The following is a 24781-nucleotide window of genomic DNA, read 5'->3' on the forward strand; positions in this document are numbered from 1 at the left end:
TTAAGATTTGGTTTTATTTCTTATTACCTTACTCTGATTTGATTGGTAATAAATTAAACTAATTTCCCCAAGTTGAGTCTGTTTTGCCTGTGACAGTAATTGCTGAGTGATTTCCCTGTCCTTATCTCAACCCATGAGCCTTTCATTGTATTTTCCTCCTCCCTGTCTAGCTGAGGAAGGGAGTGATAGAGCAGTAAAAGTCAGGTTTCTTCAGAGTGGAAGAATTTGAAGCAGCTATAATTATAGGTTGCAGGTGTTGATCTCTTTGTATTCTCCCCTGAAAAAAATGTAGCTGTTATGAGTAGATGCTGATACTTTGATACTCCGTGCATGTTCTTATATACATTAAAAATCAATGTCTAAATCAGAAATTAAAACTAGAACTGTTTGTTCATCTAGAACAGTGAAAAAGATTTGATCTCCATTTCCTGTTCTTGTCTAGCCAAGGTCAACCCGATGCAGTAATATGTTAATTAAAAACATTGGTACTCTTTGTGAGTGTCAGCTTTTAAAAGGTGGATCGGCCGTGTCTTGATCGAATTCAAATAAAATGCAGAGCTACTAGAAGCGGGTTTTTACTTTTAATGCCTTGCCCCTGTATTTTGTTGTATTTGTATTTTGGCACTGCCTCCAACAGCCCTTCTTCCGGGCCCCGCCCATCGTGGGCGTGGCCTGGTGCCCCTCAGGCGCAGGCCGTGGGGCGCGGTGCTGTGGCGTCACCATGGGCAGTAAGATGGCGGCCGCCACTAGGGTCATTCAGGTAATGGCATTCGGCCTGCGGCCCAGGGGGTGGCTGTGATGGCTGGGGCCGGGAGCCCAGCGCGAGTGGTGGGCCCCGCCTCGTGCGCGGCCGCTGGGGCCTGAGGTGGCCGAGGCCCGAGGCGCCGCCGGAGAGGCTGGTGTCCTTGGAGGGGGGGGGGAAGAAGCATGCGGCGGGGCCGGCTTGGTGGCGCCGGTCATTTGATTCCGGTGCCTGGTTCTCCTTCTGGTACTAAAGGATGCTACAAGGCAGCCTGCGGGCTGCCCCTTTTGTGCGCTGTTCAAGAGGGGAGGGCGCTAGCTAGCATCTCTCTTCTAAGCTATCCCTCTTCCCTTCAAGGTGAAGGTGAAACATGGAGTCTTCTTGAAAAGACATGTTTCAAAAATAAGCAGAGTGGCTTTGAATACCAGGCTTTATAATTTTTAGGTTTTTCTTAATGGAACTAGTCAGTCCCATCCAGCCAGCTGAATAAATATGTACAGGCAGAGCACAGATATCAATTCCACATGCTAAAACTTTATCATTCCATTTATGCTACTGTGGTAGCTATTTCTGCATACACACTGATTGCTGTGAGAAAAGGAAGAGAATGCTTATCCCTGTTCTGGACACTAGGGTGGAGGAATGCCTTTAAAAGTGAAATTTCTCCTTGGGCAAAAATAGAACTTAAGTAGTAAGTTTATCAGAGTTGTGGTACACAAAGCAGCAGTATAGAAGTCGTTGTTTAATATGTTGTATGTTCCATTTTATTATTGTAAAGTTAATGTTTGTCTAGAAATATATTTTATTCTCCCTGTTTCTCCTACTACCTTGTCTTGTTCTAGGTAGTCAAGCCACATACTCCGTTAATTAAGTTCCCGGACAGAAAAAGTAGTCCCAGACCTAAAAGTAAGTAGTTAATTTATAGATACAACTTGCGCCACATTTCTTTGCATTAACTGTTTTATGTAAGAACCAGCACACAATTTTTCCGCTTCGACTATGCGACTCAACTGATTTTGAGCAGGGTTTCTGGACCATAGTTGTTTTAGTTTGAAGGCAACTCTTTGACTCTTCAGACTCTACACGACCTTGGGAATATACATAATACATGCATGTCTTTATTTCTTGGTAAAGGCAGATTCATGAAGATTTCCAGTGTTGTTTTCCTACCTATATACAAAGTCCCATTTTTGCAAATACTAATATTTGCTTGAAGTGGTAGTGTCCAAGTCAGTTTGAAGCAGCCTTAGGTATTTGGTAATATTTGCAGAAATGATGTTGCGTTTTCCTCATCCTTTCTTTTCCTAATTGGAATGTGCAATGTCTGTGGTATTTAAAACCCTGATTATAGCTGAGGGTGCCATCCCACTGTACATTTTAAGAAGTGTTTCCTTGTGCTATTAATTAATGCTGAGAAAAAATTAACTTAATTGCCATCTTTGACATTAATTTTTATACCTATAGCTATGTTTATAGGAACCCCAATTTAGACATCAAAGTTAATGAGCTGTATGTTGGTTTAATATTCCTTTTGAGTCAATAAAGCATTTGAAACTAAAGTAGTAGATGTTTTAAGAAGCTCTGTTGTTATTCTCATTTATTTAGAAATTATAATGTACCATGCATTTGCCACAGCATTATCACATTTGGGATTTAGCTTTAAGTTTAGTTTATCCATTAATATTGCAAAGTATCTACAGTGCACATCAGTGCCACTTCTGAATTACCTGTGAATTCTTCAGGAACTATTTTCTGCGATAACTTTCAGTCAGAATTTTGTATCTTGTGCCCAGTTCAGCCAATTGTACCACCTCTCATGCCAGTGAATTACTTTCTCAAAGGCTTAAAAACATGTTACTTATCTCATGTTTCTTTTTGCATCAGAAGATTTTTGTGACTATATATTTTAAGTATGTTAGACTCTTCTACTTTAATTGATTTCTATCGCCTCACTAGTAAATTGCAATCTGCCTTACTTTGCTTGAACGCTGTAGCAATAACTGTGTTTCACTGTACCAGGCTGTTGCTTCTACATAGCTAAACAGAGCTCTGCAGTTCAAGACTATACTTTTAGGGATGTGAGTGCTTAAAAGGCCAGCCAAATTCTATTACCATATTACTACTACAACATGATGGTCTCAAACAGGGAAGGGAAAACTGTAGTAGGGACTGTATCTGAGCTTAAGCAACAGCAGTATTAGGTTGGGTATTTTTGTGTCTTGACTTCAGGTTTTTAATTGGCTAATGCTTCTATTCCAACTACACTTCAGACTTTAAAACATACAATAGAGGAAAATCTTAGGCAAATCTCTAAACATTTATGTGGTGTATAAAACAAATTTGGAGCAACTGTTTCTTGTTTTTCATATATAAGGTGTGTTACTTCTTGAAACAAAAATACTTTGTAGTCATTACTAGCCAAAACTATTATAATCTGTGTGTTGTTTTCTTCTGTTTTAATCTTCTGTTCCCTTTGCCTCCTGCTCTTAAATTTTAAATTTTTGCTTAATGGCATGCCCCCTGTTCAGATTGTGCCCCTTCTGATGGTTTCTCTTCCTCCCCACTCTGTTTGGGGCCTTCCTTTGTTCCTGAACCACCTGATCAACTTGCAACTTTAAGATAGAGTCTTCTGACTGAGAACTTCTGAATAAGCCTCTCAATGGTGGTTTGGTTTGGTTTTGGTTTTGTTTTTTTTTTTTACCAAAACCCACATTGCTGCAGGTGTTTGACATCCCTGTCCTGCAATCGACTCAGACCCACTATGGCTAAAACTGGCTCCTCTCTTTTGTTCTCATTGATTTTGTTGGAGGCAGGGGGGAGAGAGGCAGGCAACATTGTGACATTTTAACTCCTTGCATTCTTTGACTCATCCAGGTCTGCTCAGTCTTGATGCTGCTTATTTTATAATTATATAGTCCCTCTGTCCCAGCTGTTTAGATGTTGCATTTGTCTTGCTCATTTTTCCAGGAGTACTGGGAGGGAATTCCTGTGGAGGCATTCTGCTTTATTGGGTGTTTTAATCTTATATACAGAGGCCTAAGTGCTTCTGAAGTAAACATATTGCTATAAGACTCAGTTCTGCCTGGTGGGGTAATTGTGTTTCTACTGCAAGATCAGCCGTGGTGGGACAGACCTAAGGTTCAAAATTCTTTCAGTGCTGACTTTGATAACACCACCCTTTTGTCATTGGTTCTCCTATCCTTAAATTCAAGGCGACTTCTCTGATGTGAATTTCTTAAGCCTAGTTCCTGGCCCTCACCTGTAAAGTACTTTACGCACTCCTTGGTCTCTGTATTTCAAGTTTGATTGCTGATGACCAATATGTGGGGTTAATTCTCCATATCATTAACATAATTTGATATGATGCCATTTTGTAATATTAAAAATGGGTACAGCATTGCATTGTGGTATGTCATAGTTTGAGAGCTTTATCTTTCTGTAAGCCTCTACCTCTTTTTCACTTGTCTGTCTTTGCAGTAAACAAAAAGCATCATCTTAGTGGGTGTTAGTTATTTATCTTAGTTTTCTTTCTACATAACGCCCTCCACACACACATTTGATACTTTATGCTTTTTCTGCAAGTACAGCTTCCCAGTGAAAAAGCCTTTGTTAGGATATATGCTGATTTATCTTCTGTTTCCACATCAGTATTTCTGCCACTCAAATATGCTTTCTTTTACTTTCAGAATTTTTTCAGTGTTCTTGGTATATTTAACAACAATAAAAACAGCTTGTGAGAAGTAGAGTATCTTTTAATTATTTTAAGTGTTTGTTATAATGAAGAAAATTGTCAGTAACTGGTAACTTTTATTGTCTGCTCGTTAATTAATTTTACAGTCGTGTTATATTTCTGTAAATGGTTTTGCAATCTGGGTTTCAGTACAGGAATCTCTACAAGCAAGTGTGCCATCTCTTGATGCTTCAAAAGCACAGGAGTCTGGAGGAGGCAGATCACTGGTATTTCAAAATATTTCACCTGTTATTAGAGTACAAGATATACCAGACACTTCTGAATTAGCAAGAACCTTACCTCGGAAATACAGAAAGAAACTTATGTCAGATGAAGAGATTGAATATATTCAAGTAAGTTTCATTTATTGGTGTGTATTGTCTGTATTTACCTCGCATTTATCTTATTTCTACACCTTCTTCAAAGTTTAAAATATGGTATTACATTGTAATTCTTGGTAAGTGTATACTCAGAGTTTTCACAGCTTTGATGCACGATACCCAAACTACAAAATCTTAATACACAAGGTACCCAACTCTCACTAATTAGTAGCTTGTGGTATCACTGATTAGAGAGATACAGACTTAAAATACACATGCAGATAGCTACTGATAGTTGTAGCATACATTAATCACAGTCACTACCTGTTTTGTAACAGCTGTTTAATGTGTAATTTGAATATGCTGGACAGGAGCACAAGAGTCTGTTCTTAGACCAGCAAAGGCTATTACCAGGTGACTGAAGTCCAAAATATTTCTCAAATTAGTTTTTATAAGTTATTTATTAGTAAGTTAACTCTTGTATTTCTAGTAGTGGAAACATTTTATTAAACTTGATATAAATATTTTCTGCAATATTTGCATATATGGCATTGTACACGAAAGGCAAGAAAAACCTACTTTTGTTCTGTAACAATTTTCAGTTGTAAACACTGATGCTTAAAAAGGGAGAATGCATAAAATTTGAAGAACTGGAGAGATGGGTGTGAGTTTGAAATGAAAAGACACTTACATAGCTTTGTTAAATGATAAGGACACCTACAGTGTGATCATGTTAGTAGAGGAAATCTGTTTTCCTGCATGTATATCAGTAGGGTATTATAATTAGAAATAAAATTATTTATTTTCTATAGTAATACACTTCTTGACCTCTAGCATAAATTTTCTAATGGTGAGGTAAGTTGTAAAATAATTTTGTTGGCAAAATAATGAATTGAGTACCTTTCTGATTTCTCATAAAGATTGTAATGGCTGACCTTGGCTTTGTTTTTACTTTGCACTTTGGGCAGTGAAAATAATTCTGAAACTTCTGTTTACTACTACTGTGTTTATCAGACCTTTCTAAAGTAAGAGTCATGTTTCTTCAGAGTGGGAGAACTTGAAGCAGCTGTAATTATAGGTTGCAGGTGTTCATCTCTTTGTATTCTCCCCTGAAAAAAAATGTAGCTGTTATGGGTAGATGCTGATACTTTGATACTCTGTGCATGTTCTTATATACATTAAAAATCAATGCCTAAATCAGAAACTAAAACTAGAACTCTGTTAATCTAGAACAGTGAAAGATTTGATCTCCATTTCCTGTTCTTTTAGTGGAATATATTTAACTGTCTGCTTTTATATTACAGCGTGGAGGTCCAGAATAAGTATGGAAGATAGTTTGTTTGCCACTGTTGAAGAATGAAGTATTGTATTCACAATAAAGGCATTTCCTTAATATTATGATTGTATACTAATAGCTTTAATAAAAACCTATATGAAGGGTGAGAAGGTTGACACAACACACTATATTAATTTGTGATTGAGAAAGCCATCAACAGAAAATCTAACTAGCATTTAATGTCCATGCTATTAAAATATTTTTCTAATTAGCCACTTGCAAACTTGCCAGGAGAACTGAGTTGTTTTCTTTTTCTATTGGAAAAGATTCAGATGTCTCATCAGGAATGATTTTATAGGCAGGAAAGGGACACTGAAGTATTCTCAAAGATTATGAAGACTATGTGGTTGTTCTTAGTGGTTATACAACTGAATATCAGATCTGAGGTTGGGGGGAAAAAATAAAAATAGGTTGCTCTGGGATTATTTAAATTACTAACTGTTTCAGAAGAGAGCCCTTTACGTCCAATTATAGTTAGAAGTCCACAATATACCTAATCTCTGGGCTTAATTTGTATAGTCCTTAATATGTGTAGTCCATAACTACAGCCTTTCACGGGGCAGATAGAAGTGAGCCAGGCTCTGCCTGTGCATCTCAGGCTGGTACAGCCAACGGCCTTAGCGTCCAGTCACGCTGCTTTCAGCAAAGGGGCCGTGTAGTGCTGTAACCTGTGGTACTGAAGAGCAGCTGCGCGTTCCCCTCCCGGGCTGTGCCCTAGCCTCCTCCGGCACTGGAGATAACGGCGCCGATTGCTTTCTCAACCCTCTTCCCCTTCGCGCCTCCTACGAGTTACCGGGAGCTGGGGACAGTGCCAGGCAGCTCTCGCGAGGCGCCGCCCGGCGCTGGCGGTAAGCTGCGCGCGCAGCGGGCGGGGCGGCGAGGGGTGTGGTGCCGACGGCGGTTGCCAGGGGTGGGGCCTGGCTGGGTAGGGGGAGTGTGCGCGCGCACCCCCCTCCCTCCCCCCCTTCCTTCTCTCATAGCACAGAATAATAATCTTTACAGCACTGAGTTTAGAATACTTTTTCTATTGATGCGTCTATGTGCCTTAAATATGTAAGAGAGGTGAGAGTGTTTATCTTGGTTTTCAGATGTTTCATTTGTTCTATTTTTGTGATTTATGCTGACACAAGAGTCTTAAAACTCTTGTCTCTATGTGGGTTTGTTTTATGTTGAGAAAATAGATCTACAGAGCAGTGTCTTTTGATCATGTGCTCTGACTAGCCATGTGCCTTCAGACATGGATATTGCAAGTAAAAACCCAATAATTGTGGTCTTCTCTTACAGCCTGTGTGGTGTAGTAGAATTTTGTATGTGTAGGCTGCCATCCTTAAGGGATCCTGCATCAGGTTACCAACTTTCCAGTGAAGAATCTTTGCTCTCAACTCTCCAATTCCATTCTAAGGAAGAATTTTTAAAGAGAAACTGAGCACTCATTCCAGAATCTCCCAGTTGGGCTGAAACAGTTGTGATCCACCTGGCCTTCAATGGACTAATGTCCTTCCAGAACAGTCATTCAGTCTTTACTTTTGGCCTATACAATGTCTAGCTATAGTTCAAATAAGTTCTTAAAAAAATAATTATCATGTCTGGTTTCCCTGTGTTATCAGATAACTGTGTTGTCTGGTAACCTGATGTGGGAATATAACGGAAGATTGGCGAGGAGGATTGTAAACACGCTCAAGTGACTTGCACCTGGGGTGCCGAAAAACACATATATCATACTAGTAACTGTTGTTTAGTCTTGTGTGCTGGACAAGTAGAACATCTGCATTCAGATAACATAGGCCTGTGATAAGACTCAGGGGCACCTAATTGTTCATGCCTGAGATTCCTGCCCTGCTGTGAGAAAGATCAAAGCACAGTGGAAAACTGCCGCCTGCAAGAAACCCCTAATATACAGGCGAAAGCAGCAGGCCCAGAATCTCTCACTCTCTGTCTAGCAGGAACCGAGCTCCGCGGTGCCTGCGTCCCCGCTTGCGTGCCTTTGCCCCGGGTGCTGCTTCGGAGATCCCCCGGTTTGCGAGGTAACGGGAATAAATTTGCTCTTTGCATTTTATCCGTGGTCTTGTGGTTGTTCCTGCGTCCTGCCTGTGTCGGCTCACACATTTTGGCGTAGTCAGCAGGATCCAGGAACAGCCATGCCATGGCTGAAAAAGAAGTCGGGGACTGGGGAGGCCGTGACGGTGACTCCCTGCATTCCGGGATGGCCCAGTACTGAGGAATGGGCCCCTGTGGCCACTTTCCTGGCTACGCTGTCTCTGCCAGAAGCATGGCCTGAAATAGATGATGGGGTGGCGATGACCCCCCAGGCAATTGACATGGCTGTGCGCGGGTTGCCATGGAAAAGGGCATCAGATACTTCTCGCAAATTAGTGGGGAGATTGGGATGGTTGTTAGCTACTGGTCTTAGAGCTTTTCACCGTGAAAATGTTGCATTACGGAGTAGAGTGAGAGAATTAGAGAAGGAAGTCCGGACTTTACAGGATGCAAAGGTGATTGCGCATGAAGTAATTACTACTCAAGCAGAGCGGTGCTATGAGTTGCAAGATAATGTAGAGCGGTTGGTAGCACGTATTGCTAATAGATGAAGGGATAAATATGGAAATATTGAGAGTGAATCCTCGGACTCTGAGATTGAGTTTGAATTTGATCCGGACTTAAAAGGCAGGGAGGTGGTGGAAGCACGACCCCTCATACAAATGATGGGGCAGCAGGAACAAGCGGACGGGGGAGCGCAGGTCACATGTACTTACACTCCGAAAGAATTAAGGGAGTTTTTAGAGATCTATCAGCAGAAGAGCAGGGAAGGCATACTGGCATGGATTTTGCAAGCTTGGGACAGTGAGGGTGCCTCTATTCATTTATTAGCAGGTGAAAAAGATTTATTAAGCCCTATAGCCCATGATGATCAGATACAGCAGGGATATGCTCAGTTGCAAAGTGTCAGGGGTCCTGATGGGCGAGCCATTATTGCACCTACGCTGTATCAGTGGTTGTGTGCAGCAGTTTTAACAGCATATGCAGAACCTGTTGAATTAGTGTCGTCCCTTGTAAGCTGGTGCACATGGGAAGAAGGTATTAATTTGGTGCGGCAGATGGGGATGGCTCATGCATTAGTTACGGGATCTAGTCCAGACAGTACACCTGTAACAAGAAGTATCAAAATGCAGTTCTTGAGAGGAGCGCCTGCCTCACTAAAGCCCCTCATTATATCATCAGTGACAAATGCTACAAGTAATATAGGCGCCCTAGCAGATACCTTAAGGGAAATTGGGGCTGTAATTTCAGGGCCATCTATTTGGGTGGTGAATAAAGGAAAGTCGGCAAAAGCAAAGGGGGTTACATCACGGGTGACAAGAAAACAAATGTGGAATGATCTTATACAAGCCGGCATCCCACGATCAGAAATAGACGGGATCACAACATCAGAAATGTTCCGCAAATGGCAAGAGTTAGCATTTACGCGAAAAAGCCGACCACCCCCAGCCCCACCACCAACTCTGCGCCCACCCTCCGCCCCTCCTGCCACCGCAATGCACGACACTACTTGGCAAATGAACTATAAAGTGGCTGTCTTGGGGCGGGGGGGGCATTTACATGTATTAGCTCTGGTGAATACTGGAGCTGCAATTACTGTATTGCATAGTATTGTTAATAATAAAGATGCCACATCACAGATCTGTGGATTGGGGGGAAATCTGACTCCCGCCCTCCAAGCTAAGGTGACCTTAACAATAGAAAATTCTACACCATTTACTGCGACTGTGTTAATTGCCCCAATTAAAGAATATTTCTTGAGTATTGATATGTTGACAGGACAAACAGTTGAAACTTTAAATGGTTGCTTCTGCTTTGGAACTTCGCAAGCAGGATTTGCTATTCGATCTAGAACTGTCTTGCGTGCATTCCCAAAGTGGGATCCTGTTGTGCTGCCTGTGCCTGCCAAGGTGATAACAGTAAAAACAGTATCGTATTCTAGGGGGGGGGAGGAGGAAATTACCCAAACCAGATGGCACTTGGAGAATGACTGTATATTACAGAGAACTGAATAAAGTCCCCCACCCCCCCACCCCATGCAGTTACCGTACCAGACACGGTTACTCCTATATAAAAAAAAAAAATCAGCAAAAGTTTACAACCCTGGAGAGTGGTGACAGACCTTGCTAATGCTTTCTTTTCGCTAGTCGTTGCTTCAGAAAGCCAAGACCAGTTTGCCTTTACCTGGCAACAAAAACAATATACTTTCCAAGTTTTTGCCTCAGGGATACAAACACCGTCCCTCTATCTGCCACCAAATGATAGCAGCTGATGTTGCCCTATGGTCAGGTACTGTTACTGTTTATCATTATATTGATAATCTATTGATTATGGCTGAGTCACAACAAGAAATTGCAGCTGCGGCAGGCAGAAAAGGCAGCACAGACTCTGAGATCGAGGATGCAAGGGCCTGAAGCGGAAAGGCCTACGTTTTTTTTTTTGTTGTTGTTATTCTACTACCCTATTTAACTGCTGTAATGCAGGAGCCGGACTATGCAGTTCAAGATAACAACAACCATTCCCTGTTTTCAGCTCTGTGTTCAGAACTGACCTTCAACACATGTTTACTTCTTTCATGCCTCAAAAGGCCCTGTGAACTGGTCTCAGCTCCTTTATCTTAGAAGCAAGCAAAAACTATTCTCAATGCAGTGTTCCCAAGCAAATCTTCTGCTCCCCAAGTAAAGCACAGCTGTTTGCAGGGCTAGTGTCTTCCACAGCAGCAGCTGCTGAATCACTGAAAGTGCATTTACAGGACCAAGGCTGGGCAATTAATTCAAAGAAAATACAGGGCCCTAGTACTACCATACAATTTTTGGGAATAGATTGGCATGTACTTCTCCTCTTATTTGACATCTTTTGTTAATATTGGATTCTCGAGTTCTTGTATTTCAGGCATCTTTGACGACTACCTGTACCTTATCTAGAGGAGATAGCATTGGAACAGTGTTATTGGTGTTGCGAAGCCAACATCAAATTGCAGTTCAATCTGAAAAAGCACAAGCCATAGTCCTCCAATCCGTGTGGGCAATTACACCACATCAGGCCACCAAACCTGGGGTAATATTAGCTGAAGGAGCTGGAGCAACAGCGTATGTATTACTGGAAGGAGATGACACTCCTGTTTTCCTCCCCTATTATAGGTTGTCTCGTCGTGCTTTATAGTCTTACACTACAAGCACATGCCCTGGATACATTTCTGTGAACCCTACATGTAAATATCTAGATTTGGTCAGCCTCTACTGTAACTAACTCATCTGCTTTTTATATTAACTGAAGATTAATATCTGCTTAATAAATGAAGATTAATATCTGATTAATAAACGCTGCAGATCCTTTAACCGTGTGTTTTATTAGCATGCCAGTAGCTGTATTATACAATTATATTATGCTGAGTGATTGTGATATTCCTGTCTTTCATTTGCTATTTTTTCCAAGTAGGTAACGACTGTATGCCACTGAACATTGCAACATTGATTGTCTGTGGACTGTTTCCTCCTCTAACACCATACATGCAACCTCAACGTCACTGACGAACCAGCCAGCACAGAGGACAACATTCAATATCTCCGGGACTTATAGCATCCAATGGAACAATCTACTCATGGTGCCTGGCTGGCTGAGTGGTTTCATTTCCCTGACAGGATAACTGGGACACTTGATTTACACTATTATTCTATAGATATATATGTCTATTCCTTTTCCTATATGTATTTATTGCGTGCCTCTGTATATTACTCTGTTCTATACCCAGCAAGCCCAAATGTACACGTCCAGCTTTGTACTCCCCAGGAGAAGCGGTCTCTTGAGCGACGGGGTGGAATGTGGGAATATAACGGAAGATTGGCGAGGAGGATTGTAAACACGCTCAAGTGACTTGCACCTGGGGTGCCGAAAAACACATATATCATACTACTAACTGTTATTTAGTCTTGTGTGCTGGACAAGTAGAGCATCTTCATTCAGATAACATAGGCCTGTGATAAGACTCAAGGGCACCTAATTGTTTATGCCTGAGATTCCTGCCCTGCTGTGAGAAAGATCAAAGCACAGTGGAAAACTACTGCCTGCAAGAAACCCCTGATATACAGGCGAAAGCAGCAGGCCCGGAATCTCTCACTCTCTGTCTAGCAGGAACCGAGCTCCGTGGTGCCTGCGTCCCCGCTTGCGTGCCTTTGCCCCGGGTGCTGCTTCGGAGATCCACCGGTTTGCGAGTGTCCTGGTTTGGCCTAAACCAGGCCAATTTTCCTTTTAGTGATTTTTACTTTCAGCTAAGTCTCTTCTAAGTAACTGTACTTTCTGAAACTAACTGCATGTTTTGCAGACAGTGTCTGCTTCCAGGACTGATAACGCTCGAAGTTTGTAGTTATCACTGAGGCACCGGTAGGGATGTTGTGCAGAAAGGCTCTTGCTGTACTTGTTCTTGAGAGAAACCAAGGTCACTGCTGACTTCCTCACTGCTTACGAGTGAAGAGCCGAAGGGGGGGTCGCAGCTGCAGGGGGGAGCGGACAGGACAGGTGACCCAAAATTGACCAACGAGGGTATTCCATCCCATACACGTCCTTCTCAGTATAAAGCGGGGGGATCACGAGGGTCTTGCTCTCTTTCTGCTATGGCCGGTGTCCAGGGAGGACTCCGTCTGTTTTCCTGCTGCCCCCGATCCCGATCCGTGCATTCCTGAATCCAGCTTTCGACCGTCACTAGGCCCAGCCTGGGCCTTCCTGGAGCCTGCCCTGCAGTGCCGGTGGTGACGTGGCTGACTTCAGGGGAGCTCAATCTTGGTTTTGTATATATATTTGATTATTTCTATTATTGTTATTATACTCTTTTTCATTATTATAGTTTATTAAAACTGTTTTAACTTTCCAACCCATAAGCCTCTCTCCCTTTTCCCTTTCCCTTTCCCTTTGGGGGTGGGGGGGAGGGTTAACAGAGAGCATCTGCCATAGGTTTAATAGCCGGCCCAGCTTTAAACCGTGACAGCAAGGTAACGGGAATAAATTTGCTCTTTGCATTTTATCCGTGGTCTTGTGGCTGTTCCTGCGTCCTGCCTGTGTCGGCTCACACACCTGACATACTTTTTTTCTGAATCTAAAGCTTTGCCCACCCGAAAACAGACATTGTCAACTTGATTCTAAAATAAGTAATTAAAATAGGCAAAGCAGGAGTGTAAAGTAACCCATGTAGCTTTACCCAAAACTTTGCTAGTCTTACACATTGAATCAGATCCCAAGTTTTGGGAGAACACTGTTTTTCAGTTCATGCACAGCTGGAACTCATGCTGCACAACATACCACAGGAGCATTTACTTGCTGGTCAGTTTTCGTACAAGCCATACATACCAACATTTTTGAAGGAGGAATTGTTACCCTGCAGGAATCGTGGTTTGATGCAGTGCAGTTAATGTGACTGCCAAAGTGCACCCCCTCAGGTTTTTCCCTCTATAAAATGTGGCTATTAAAGGATGCAAGCAAGGGTGAGCAGGTTTTGGCCACTGTAGCTTTTCTATACTCACTTTGTGTTATAAAAGGATGTGTCCCTTCCCTTATTAAATAATGCTATTTCATAAAGGAGAGAGATATATTCATGAGGTTTGTCAGTGTGCCTCTCTGGAAGTGAGACATGTTGAAGAACTGATATTTGCAAGATGTAACTTTTCTTTAAAACAAAACTAAAGCTTACTATACCCCGAAAAAGGTGATTTTATTTTTTTTAGACTTTTGCTACAACTTCCCCTTTTTACCAAAAGGGGGGTATGTTGCTTCATAATCTAAAGCTAATTACTGTAGTGTGGTGAGTTACCTTGGCTGGATGCCAGGTGCCCACCAAGCTGCTCTATCACTCCCCCTCCTCAGCTGGACAAGGGAGGGGGAGAAAATATGATCAAAGGCTCATGGGTCAAGATAAGGACAAGGAGATCACTCAGCAATTACCATCACAGGCAAAACAGACTTGACTTGGGGAAATTAATTTAATTTATTGCCAGCCAAAAGTAAGAGTAGGATAATGAGAAATAAGAACAAATCTTAAAACACCTTCCCCCCACCCCTCCCTTCTTCCCTGGCTCAACTTCCCTTCCCACTTCTCTACCTCCTCCCCCTGAGCGGAGCAAGGAATGGGGATTGCAGTCAATTCATCATACATCGTCTCTGCCGCTCCTTCCTCCCCAAGCAGAGGACTCCTCACGCTCTTCCTCTGCTCCAGTGTGAGGTCCCTCCCACAAGAGACAGTCTTCCACAAACTTCTCCAACGTGTGTCCTTCCCACAGGCTGCAGTTTTTCATGAAATGCTCCAGCATAAGTCCTTTCCATAGGGTGCAGTCGTTCAGGAATGGACTGCTTCAGCATGGGTCCCCCACAGGGTCACAAGTCCTGCCAGCAAACCTGCTCCAGTGCAGGCTTCCCACAGGACCACAGCCTCCTTTGGGCACATCCACCTGCTCTGTAGTGGGGTCCTCCACGGGCTACAGGTGGATATCTGCTCCACGGTGGACCTCCATGGGCTGCAGGGGGACAGCCTGCCTCACCCTGGTCTTTATAGGCTGCAGGGGAATCTCTGCTCTTGTGCCTGGAGCACCTTCTCCCCCTCCTTCTTCACTGACCTTGGTGTCTGCAGGGTTGTTTCTCTCACCTATTCTCACTCCTCTCTCTCCCAGCTGCTGTTGTGCAGCAGTTTTTTCCCCTTTTTATATATGTTATCACAGAGACACTACCACCATCACTGATTGGCTCAGCTGTGGCCAAGAGCAGTTCCATCTTGGGGCCAGCTGGCAGTGGCTCTATCAGACATAGGGGAAGCTTCTAGCAGCTTCTCCCAGAAACCAGCCCCATAGGCCCCCCACCTCTACCAAAACCTTGCATGCAAACCCAACACATGTGGTGTAGAATTTATTTGCTGGGGAAAAAAATATACATCCACTTTTATTATGCAGCCATCTATTTATCTATGACACAGTACTCATTATTTAACAAACTGTTGAGTGAGGAGTAAGTAGTTTGTAGTAGCAAATCATTAGTAACAGAATGAGAGGTTTCCTTGGAGCTTAATCCAAATATTGAAATTTTGTTCTGTTGCATGTTTTATTTTTTCTTCATTCTGGGAACCAACAGAACAGCCCTCAGGGAGATAAAACTGTTACAGTGCCTAAGCCATCCAACTATTATTGGTGTAAGTAAAGTAAACACTAGTGCTAGACTCAGTCCACAAATAATCTTGGTACAGTTTCAAACTGAAAATTAGTGGGATCATGGAGACGCTACTTAATTTTGAGTTAATTTTTCTAGCCCAAAATGGGCAGTAAAACAATTGTCATGGCAAAACACCTATTTCAATAACAATGTACTTCCTTTTTAAATCCTCTTACTTATGTGGATATTAATGGTGGGGAGAAGTTTGGAAATTTAGATCACCTGATTTTGCATCTTGCTCATAGCTTACAACTGAGCACAGTGCTGAATTTACATGATTGGTTGCTTCACATGGAACTAGAGACACATGAAAAGGAGGCTTTAGTAAGCAATAGTAATGTGGAATTCATGAAGCCTATTAGGTTTTAGGGCTGTGTCTTCCTACACCTGTAGGACAGCCTAGGTCAGCTGCCCTGGATTTAACTGCTGAGGGCCTTGATCACCATGGCTGGCCACAAACTGAAACCAAATCCCAATGAAACCAGGACAGGATTCCACCCCTTATTCTATATAATTTACATCAAGTCACTACTATTTTCCCCATCCCTCAACATAAATACACAACCACATATACACACAGATATTCTCTCCAGTCCATAGGTCATCTCTCCAAGAAGTCCATTGAATCAATTCAGTCCAAATACATGGGTTCCACTTCTCATAATAGTCTCTCAGGGCAGGAAAAACATTGGTGTGGGATTCATTCAGTTGACAGATCAGGCCCAGGCCTCAATATGGTGTTATGCACTGGTGAAGTTTGGCACAGCAGGATGGTATATTGCATCTTGATCTTGCAGCTGGTGTATCTGCTACAGCCCATGTTCAAGGTCTGGGGTGATTCTTACTACAATAAATGACACTTAGCATCATACAGTTATTGGCTATTCTCACCCAGAATCCAATCTCCTTGGGGTGCACCTTTAACATGCCCATCCTCCTGCATCATCCACCAGGTGCACCCAGGTCCTTGAGTAAAAGCAACTCCACACATAGGTTTGCCTTTGCTTGAGGCAGGAGTAATCCAAACTGTTTTCCACAACATATTTCTTGCATGAACCACAGGGACTTTATCCCCCTCCACAGTGCACAACAGCTTGGACTGAGCAGGGCCAGCCCAATTGACAGATCCCCTGGTATTAACTAACCAGGTGGCCTTTGCTAAGTGTTCATCCCAATTTTTGAATGTCCCATCACCCATTGCTTTCAGTGTCATCCTCAACAGCCCATTACATCATTCCACTATCCCAGCAGCTGGTGCATGGTAGGGGATGTGATATATCCATTCAATACCATGCTCTTTAGCCCAGGTGTCTATGAGGCTATTTCAGAAGCGAGTCCCATTGTCTGACTCTATTCTTTCCAGAGTGCCATGTCACCACAAAATCTGCTTTTCAAGGCCCGTAAGAGTGTTATGGGCAGTGGCGTGAGGCACAGGGTATGTTTCCAACCATCCAGTACTTGCTTCCACCATTGTGAGCACATAGTGCTTGCCTTGCTGGGTTCGTGGAAGCGAGATGTAATCAATCTGCCAGGCCTCTCCGTACTTATATTTTAGCCATCGTCCTCCATACCACAGGGGTTTCAGTTGTTTGGCTTGTTTAATTGCAGCACAAGTTTAACATTCGTGGATGACCTCTGCAATAGCATCCATGGTCAAATCCACCCCTTAGTCATGGGCCCATCTGTACATGGCATCTCTGCCTTGGTGGGCCGATGTATTGTATTATGGGCCCACCGAGCTAAAAATGGTTCACCTTTATGCTGCCAGTCCAGGTCTACTTGGGACACCTGAATCTTAGCAGCCAGATCCACCTGCTGGTTGTTTTGCTGTTCCTCATGGCTCAACTCTTGGGTATGTGGGGATCTATGTGATGTACATTCACAACCAGCTTCTCTAATCGGGTAGCAATATCCTGCCATAATTCAGCTGCCCAGATGGGTTTGCCTCTGCGCTGCCAGTTGTTTTTCTTCCATTGCTTCAGCCATCCCCACAGGGCATTAGCTACCATCCACGAGTCAGTATACAGGTAGATTACTGGCCATTTTCCTCACATAGCTATATCTGGAGCCAGCTGGATGGCTTTTATTTCTGCAAAAAGACTCTACTCACCATCTCCCTCATCCACTTCTGCCACTCATCATGTAGGACAGCACACATGACCTCCTCCTCTAGCAACATACCAAAATCTTTGCCTTCTGGCCACTCCATGATTACTTCCAGAATTCCTGGGTGATTAAGGTTACCTATTCTAGCCCACTGAGTAATCAGTGTAACCTACTTACTCCACTTAGCATCAGTTGCATGATGTGTAGAGGGGGTCTGTCCTTTAAACATCTAGTTCAACAGTGGCAATCTGGGTGCCAGGAAGAGCTGTGCCTCAGTACCAATTACTTCTGAGGCAGCTCCAACTCCTTCACAGGCCACCAGTATGTCTTTTTCTGTTGGAGTATAAGTCTTCTGATTCTCTGTATCCCCAGCTCCAAAACCCCTAGGGGTTGAACTTGAGTCTCACCTAGTGCCTTTTGCCAGAGGCTCCAGGTAGGACCATTCTCCCCAGCTGCAGTATAGAGGACATTCTTCACTTCTAGTCCCATCTGGACTGGTCCAAGGGCCACCACATGGACTATCTCTTGTTTAATTTGCTCAAAAGCCTGTTGTTGCTCAGGGCCCCATTTAAAGTCATTCTTCTTCCGAGTCACTGCATAGAGAAGGCTCACAATCTGACTGTAATGGGGAATGTGTATCCTCCAGAAGCCTACTATGCTTAAGAAAGCTTGTGTCTCCTTTTTGTTACTTGGTGGAGACATGGCTGTTACTTTGTTGATCACATCCATTGGGATCTGACAGTGGCCATCTTGCCATTTGATCCCTAAAAACGGGATCTCTTTTGCAGGTCCCTTGACCTTAGCGTGTTTGATGGCAAAACCAGCTTCTAGAAGGATTTGAATTACTTTTCCCCCTTTTTCAAAAACTTCTCCTGCTGTATCACCCCATACAATGATGTCATCAATGTACTGCAGGTGTTCTGGAGCTCCACCCTTCTCCAGTGCAGTCTGGACAAGTCCATGGCAAATGGTGGGGCTATGTTTCCACCCCTGGGGCAGTCGATTTCAGGTGTATTAGATGCCCCCCTCCAGGTGAAAGCAAGCTGTTGCCTATACTCCACTGCCAAAGGAATGGAGAAAAATGCATTAGCAATGTCAGTCATGGCATACCACTTGGCTGCCTTTGACTCCAGTTCATAAAGGAGTTCTAACACATCCAGTAGAGCAGCACTCAGCAGTGGTGTGACTTTACTCAGGCCACAGTTAGTCTCTGCTCCCCATTAGACTTTCACACTGGCCATATGGGACTGTTGAAGGGGGAGCACATTGTGCTAATCACTCCTCGGCTCTCTGGTTGACGGATCAGCTCACGGATGGGGATCAGGGAGTCTCTATTAGTACAACACCTTTTGCTCCTCAACCCTCAGCAGCCCCACAATAGAAGGGTCCTCTGATAGACCAGGCAGGGTAGACAGCTGTTGAATTTCCTCTGTCTCCACAGCCGCTACACCAAACACACAACAGTACCCCCTCGGGTCCCTGAAATACCCTCTCCTCTGGTAATCTATACCAAGAATGCATGGGGCATCTGGGCCAGTCACAATAGGGTGCATCTGCTACTCAGTCCCAGTCAGACTCACTTCAGCTTCCAATACAGTCAGCTCTTGGGAGCCCCCTATCATGCCAGAGATAGAAATCGATTCAGTCCCTTTATAGTTTGATGGCATTAGAGTACATTGTGCACCATTTTCCACCAGAACCTTATACTGCTGTGGGTCTGATGTGCCGGGCCATTGAATCCACACAGTCCAAGAAACACAGTTGTTCCTCTCCTCCACCTGGCTGGAGGCAGGGCCCCTCTAATCCTGAACATAGTGTTCATTATCAACATCTCTGTTCAATCAGCTCATGTGGATTTGATCCCAATTATTCAGATCTGGTAAATAGGGATCTGAAGCCCATCTATGCTGTCTGGAGAGCTTCCCATTGGAAGCTGGAGCAACAAATCTCCTGGAAGAAGCCCCATTCCTAATCGGTTCACTTTGCAACTTAGATATGTGTGTCCATAAAGCCAAGGTAGGTTTTCTATCCCATTTCCTCATATCTTCTCCATGGTCACACAGGAAAAGCCATAGGGCACCTCGTGATATGTACCATCTCTCCTGAGCAGGTCTTGCAGGGGAACACTCTCTCCTGATGGCTGAGGCATTCTTTGGTACAGGTGGGGAGTGGGGTCTGTCCTTCATCTGGGACAGTTTTTCCCAACACCTTTCTGAATAGTTCAGTGGATTTGTCAGATGGTTTTACCACAGCAGAGACGCTGGCCCATGGGGAAGAAAAGATTGTCTGCATATTGGCGCATCCAATTATCTACGCCACCCATTGTTGGTGCATCGGCATCTGCCCAGCTAAATAACGCTAACGCGTTGCCACATGACAGTGGCGCAGTCTGTACCCACTAGCGCCACATGGGTCCGGTAACTTTGAGTGCATCTGCATCTACTGGTGTCTGCGGGTCATCCAGGTCCTCAAAAATCAGCTCCCGCACAGCTATTTCTCTGAGATTCTTAACCCCTCTCTCAATGGTTGTCCACTTGCCTGGGTGGTATATAACATCATCCCTAAAGGGATACCTGTTCTTAACACTTTGCAGTAGTCACCACCATATAGTGAGGGGCTTTGCACCTGTTGCAAGACCCCTATCACTGCCCACTTCTCTAGCCATTGGTCCCAGCTGCTTGGTTTTGCTACCATCTAACTCAAAACCATCAGCTCCACTATCCCAGCAGCAGAGCAGCCAAGTAAGAAGCTGCTTCCCTTCATGATGGCTGTAATCTTTACATATATCTCACAGTTCACTCAGGGAGAAAGACCAAGTGGTTACCTCTGGTTCCTCCTCCTGTAATGTCTCTGGTAGGCCATCACAACATGCTCTTCCCATGTATTTCCACTTCTGTACAGGGGCAACTGATACCAGCACTGGTTGAGTCCCTAGGTTAGCAGCATCATCCATCACTGGGGGCTGATTAGCTGCAGTGCTTATTACCAAAGTCTGGGTAATCTCAGCAAGTGCTACCTGGAGTTGAGTAATCACAGTACCCAGTGCAGAAATCTCAGTAGCCTCTGGGATAGCCAGGATGCCTGCCATAGGGCCTAGCAGGGTCTGAGTATCTGCAATGCCAGTCATGGGTGCTGGAGCAGCTGCAGTGTCTGTCATAGGGGCTGGAACTGCTGTGGTGCCTGGTGTAGGGGCCAGGGCTGCTGCAGGGCCCATTACAGTGGTTGCAGCAGCTGTGCTCTATCCACCCTTATACCCATGTTTAAGCAAGAGCAAGAACTGAAAAACATTCAAAAGGCCTAACAGCATGAGCATGGTGGTTGAAACATCCCACAGGTATTCAAAATTTTCAAAAGACAGTGAGATCAGCTTTGAGGGAAAAAGAACACAGGTCACCCATTCCCATTCCATAGAAACCAGAAATGGGTACAGTCTAAAAGAATTTATAATACCATAAACCAACACTAAACCACATAGCACACTGATACCTTTAAGTCCATGCCTAGAAGTGACAAATTGCACAAAACCAGTAACAAACAACAGCAAAACCACACATTTGATTAGCCATCCCAAAAGCTACTGTAAAACCAAACCCCAGAAAAATTCTACTCAGTGGCCCTGTTACCAACACAATGAACGCTTATAACAAAAGCAGTCAAATCTGTGAAAACTTCAACCCTCTGAGACTCTTAGATCAAAAGTCTACAGTTCTCCTAGGTGATCTATTTACATTGGGTCTTTGTTTATCCCACACCCAGAGCTAAACAATAGCAGGTTTTCTTCTCACCCAATGACCCTTCCCCAACCAAGGAAGGAAATTGGGAAAAGGAGGGAGACTTGCGGGTTAAAATTTAAACACATTTAATAAAATAAAGAAACCAATATCAATGACAACACAAAACACACAAAAGTATACTTATTTACAGAGCACTTGCAAGTTGTTCAAGGAATATCAATCATTAGCAACTGGAAAGAGAGAGAAAACCAAAAACAGACCCCCCTCTCCCTACCAAGCCCTCCCTTTTATAGTGAACTTGATTGTTAATGATATAGAATACACCTGTGGGCCAGCCTGGGTCAGCTGCCCTGGATTTAACTGCTAAGGGCCTTGATCACTGTCCTGGTTTGACCTAAACCAGGCCAATTTTCCTTTCAGTGATTTTTAATTTCAGCTAAGTCTCTTCTAAGTAACTGCACTTTCTGAAACTAACTGCATGTTTTGCAGATAGTGTCTGCTTCTAGGACTGATAACGCTCAAAGTTTATAGTTCTTACTGAGGCACCGGTAGGGATGTTATGCAGAAAGGCTCTTGCTGTACTTATTCTTAGAGAAACCAAGGTCACTGCTAAATTCCTCACTGCTTACGAGTGAAGAGCCAAAGGGGGGTCGCACCTGCGGGGAGGAGCGGACAGGGCAGGTGACCCAAAATTGACCAACGAAGGTATTCCATCCCATACATGTCATTTTGAGTATAAAGCGGGGGGATCAGGAGGGTCTCAGCCTGTTTTTTGGAGTCTTCTGCTTGAGGCTTGGGTTGCTTCTGCTGCTTGAGCCTTCGACCCTTTCTTTTCCCTTCTTGCCCCTTCTCCCATGGCTGGTGTCTAAAGAGGACTCTCTGTTTTCCTGCTGCCCCCGATCCCGATCAGTGCATCCCTGAATCCAGTTCTCGACTGTCGCTAGGCCCAGCCTGGGCCTTCCCGGAGCCTGCCCTGCAGTGCCAGTGGTGATGTGGCTGACATCAGGGGAGCTTGACCTTGGTTTTGTATATATTTGTATATATTTGATTATTCCAATATTATCATTATACTCTTTTTCATTATTATAGTTTATTAAAACTGTTTTAACTTTCCAACCCATAAGTCTCTCTCCCTTTTCCCTTTCCCTTTCCTTTTGGGCGGGGGGAGGGTTAACAGAGAGCGTCTGCCACAGGTTTAATAGCCGGCCTAGCTTTAAACTGTGACAATCACCATGGCTGGCCACAAACTGAAACAAAATCCCAATGAAACCAGGACATGCTGATATCTAAAACCTCTGTTGGCAGGAGTAAAACCTATATTTTTTCAGTTGTGTTTAAGTTAACTTCCAGCTACAGATACCTAACTGTAGCTGAAGATATTTTAAAATTAGCTAATACAAATAATTTGAATCTCTGCCATAAATATAAGGCCAAATATGAATTTTCCACTTATTTAAATTTTCAGAGTGGAAATATGATTATCTTCTGAATTGTGAACTTACTTTCAAAGCGGTTGCTTTAGTTATCAAAATTAAAGAATGTGCAGAGAAGGACAACTAAAATGGTAAAGGTATGGAGCATCTTTATGAAAAAGTCTGGGATTCCTCACTCTGGAGAGGAGAAGGCTAGGCATAGGGAGGTCTACAAAACTGAGGTGGTAGGTAAAGTGCATACAGAACTGATATTTGCAAAACCCCACAGTACTAGAAATAGGAGATGTGTTTAAAACATATTTTGGGAGGGGGGAAAAAATCTGTACTGCTTTACACAGCATGTAGTGAATCTCTCGAATTTGTTGTCATGGGCGTTGTAGAAGCAGGTAGCATCAGCAGTTCAAAAAGGAATTAAAAATATTCATCAGCAGCAGGTCCATAATCAGGTCCTAAAGGCAATAGACAAGGATGTGCCCCTCTTAGCAGTCCTGATGAAACCATTGTGGATGTTGGAAGTGTAAGGGGCATGAATTACAAAAAGCAGCCAAGCCTGTATGCTCATGGGCATAGTATCTCCTGTTACCATGGTTTCTGCAGAGGGAGAGCATGAACACAGTTACTGCTGTTATGAACTATGCAAACAACTATCTTGCAATTGGGTAATTCACACGGTCATCATACTGAGACTGTAAGGAATGAGCCACACCATGGAGGGCATACCTTCCCGATCTTGAGGGTAGAATACCAGGACAGATGATCTGTTGTTCTTACTCAGCATCAGGCTTGTGTTATCTCAAATTAAAAACTGATTCTATTGTTATACCGCTTCATCCTAAGAAAGGAGTGTTTGGATATTCTACAAAGAGTTTTATTTATCCTAGAAAGCTTGCTACAAAGATGAATACAACCCTAAGAATATTTTTTAAAGGAAGCTGATAAGCCTAACACTTAGAATTTCTAAATACTGCATACTTGCAGGAAACAGATACACAAAGCTGAATCCATGGGAAAACAGTCTGGTTTCAAGAAGAGGGTAGGAGTTTTGTAGAACAGCTAAGCTTAGGGAGAGGACAAGGTGTGCATTAGAATATCTGTTGTAGCTAACATGGTAAAGTTAACACTGTTCTTAGAATTTCTGACTCCGGGAAGGAGGGAGTTTGCTATTGTGTAAAATGTTATTACCACACTTAATGGGGATTTTTGGGGAGACTGAGTTAAGAAGCTAAATTGCAAGTCGAAAAACTGAAACAATAAAATTTCTCAAGGGTTACATAAAAGAAAATCGGAGTCAAAACAGAACTGAGATGTCAGTCCCATACTGTCCTATAATTATCAGGTCTTCCCAATAGGTAGCCCTGTGCCTGTCCTCCCCCCCCTTGCAAGCTGAAAATCCACATGCAGACTAAAATGGTGCAGGATTTTAGAAAACTGGAAATATGAGAGTATGCTTCATAATAATGTATTTTGTTTTCCAGCTTCCAGATGCATTTGAACACAAGTCCAATATTAGTGTTTGATTTTATGGAAACAGATCTAGAGGTAAGATTTTTTTTTAAAGATGTCTGTTATTTTAGTATCTTTAAATGTTTTTTGAAAATACTGCTTTAATAGGTTTACATTTGCCCATGTTAGAAAGGTGACTTTCATTATGTAAATTGATCATGCCTTAAAAATAGTTTGAATAGTTTGATAATTTTTGTGAGTTCTCAGCTGATAATGCCTTTACTTTTAAATATTTGATGTCAGCATGATCTTCAAGAAACAGATTATGTTTACTATGTTAGTTTTCTGGGACTTCAGTTAGAGTGTAGAACCTCAGTCATAGATCAGCACCTTGGAGTGCAATTGCTAAGCATAATAGCATCAAACATGTTCAAGTAAGTGTGACATTAAAGTATACCAAGTGATGAGCTGGTACTAAAATCACACACACCTGAACCATTCTTTTAAATGTAACAATGCTAGGTGCTTGCAAATCTGCATCTTACAGATGTTTCATTCTCCAAGACCTTAAGTTAGTTTGTCTTTGTGGAAGTCTTTGTATCAGATATTTAGGTGCAAGATTCTTCATTTTGGAAGACTGTCCTAGACAGCAATTCATGTCAGATCTGTATATGCACACATTATCACTACTCTGGACTGAAACTAATGTAGTTGT

At 43.1% G+C, this 24781-nt stretch overlaps 2 protein-coding genes across 2 annotated transcripts in view; both read left to right on the plus strand.

Moving 5' to 3' along the window:
- The first annotated feature begins 675 nt into the window (after positions 1–675).
- On the plus strand, positions 676–6190 carry LOC137677121 (alpha-ketoglutarate dehydrogenase component 4-like). The gene is made up of 4 exons (XM_068424306.1): positions 676–760; positions 1585–1648; positions 4623–4825; positions 6097–6190. The coding sequence occupies exons 1-4, from the start codon at positions 722–724 to the stop codon at positions 6112–6114; spliced, it is 324 nt and encodes a 107-aa protein (XP_068280407.1). The 5' UTR covers positions 676–721; the 3' UTR covers positions 6115–6190.
- A 17954-nt stretch (positions 6191–24144) lies between these two features.
- The window catches only part of LOC137677088 (cyclin-dependent kinase 7-like), a 58857-nt gene continuing 58220 nt past the window's right edge, over positions 24145–24781 (plus strand). Inside the window, exon 1 of the mRNA XM_068424273.1 lies at positions 24145–24162. Within this exon, the coding sequence (XP_068280374.1) occupies positions 24145–24162 (18 nt within the window). The remainder of the gene's footprint in view (positions 24163–24781) is intronic.

This window comes from Nyctibius grandis (assembly GCF_013368605.1).
Source record: "Nyctibius grandis isolate bNycGra1 chromosome W unlocalized genomic scaffold, bNycGra1.pri SUPER_W_unloc_1, whole genome shotgun sequence".
Classification (NCBI taxonomy): Eukaryota; Metazoa; Chordata; class Aves; order Nyctibiiformes; family Nyctibiidae; genus Nyctibius; species Nyctibius grandis.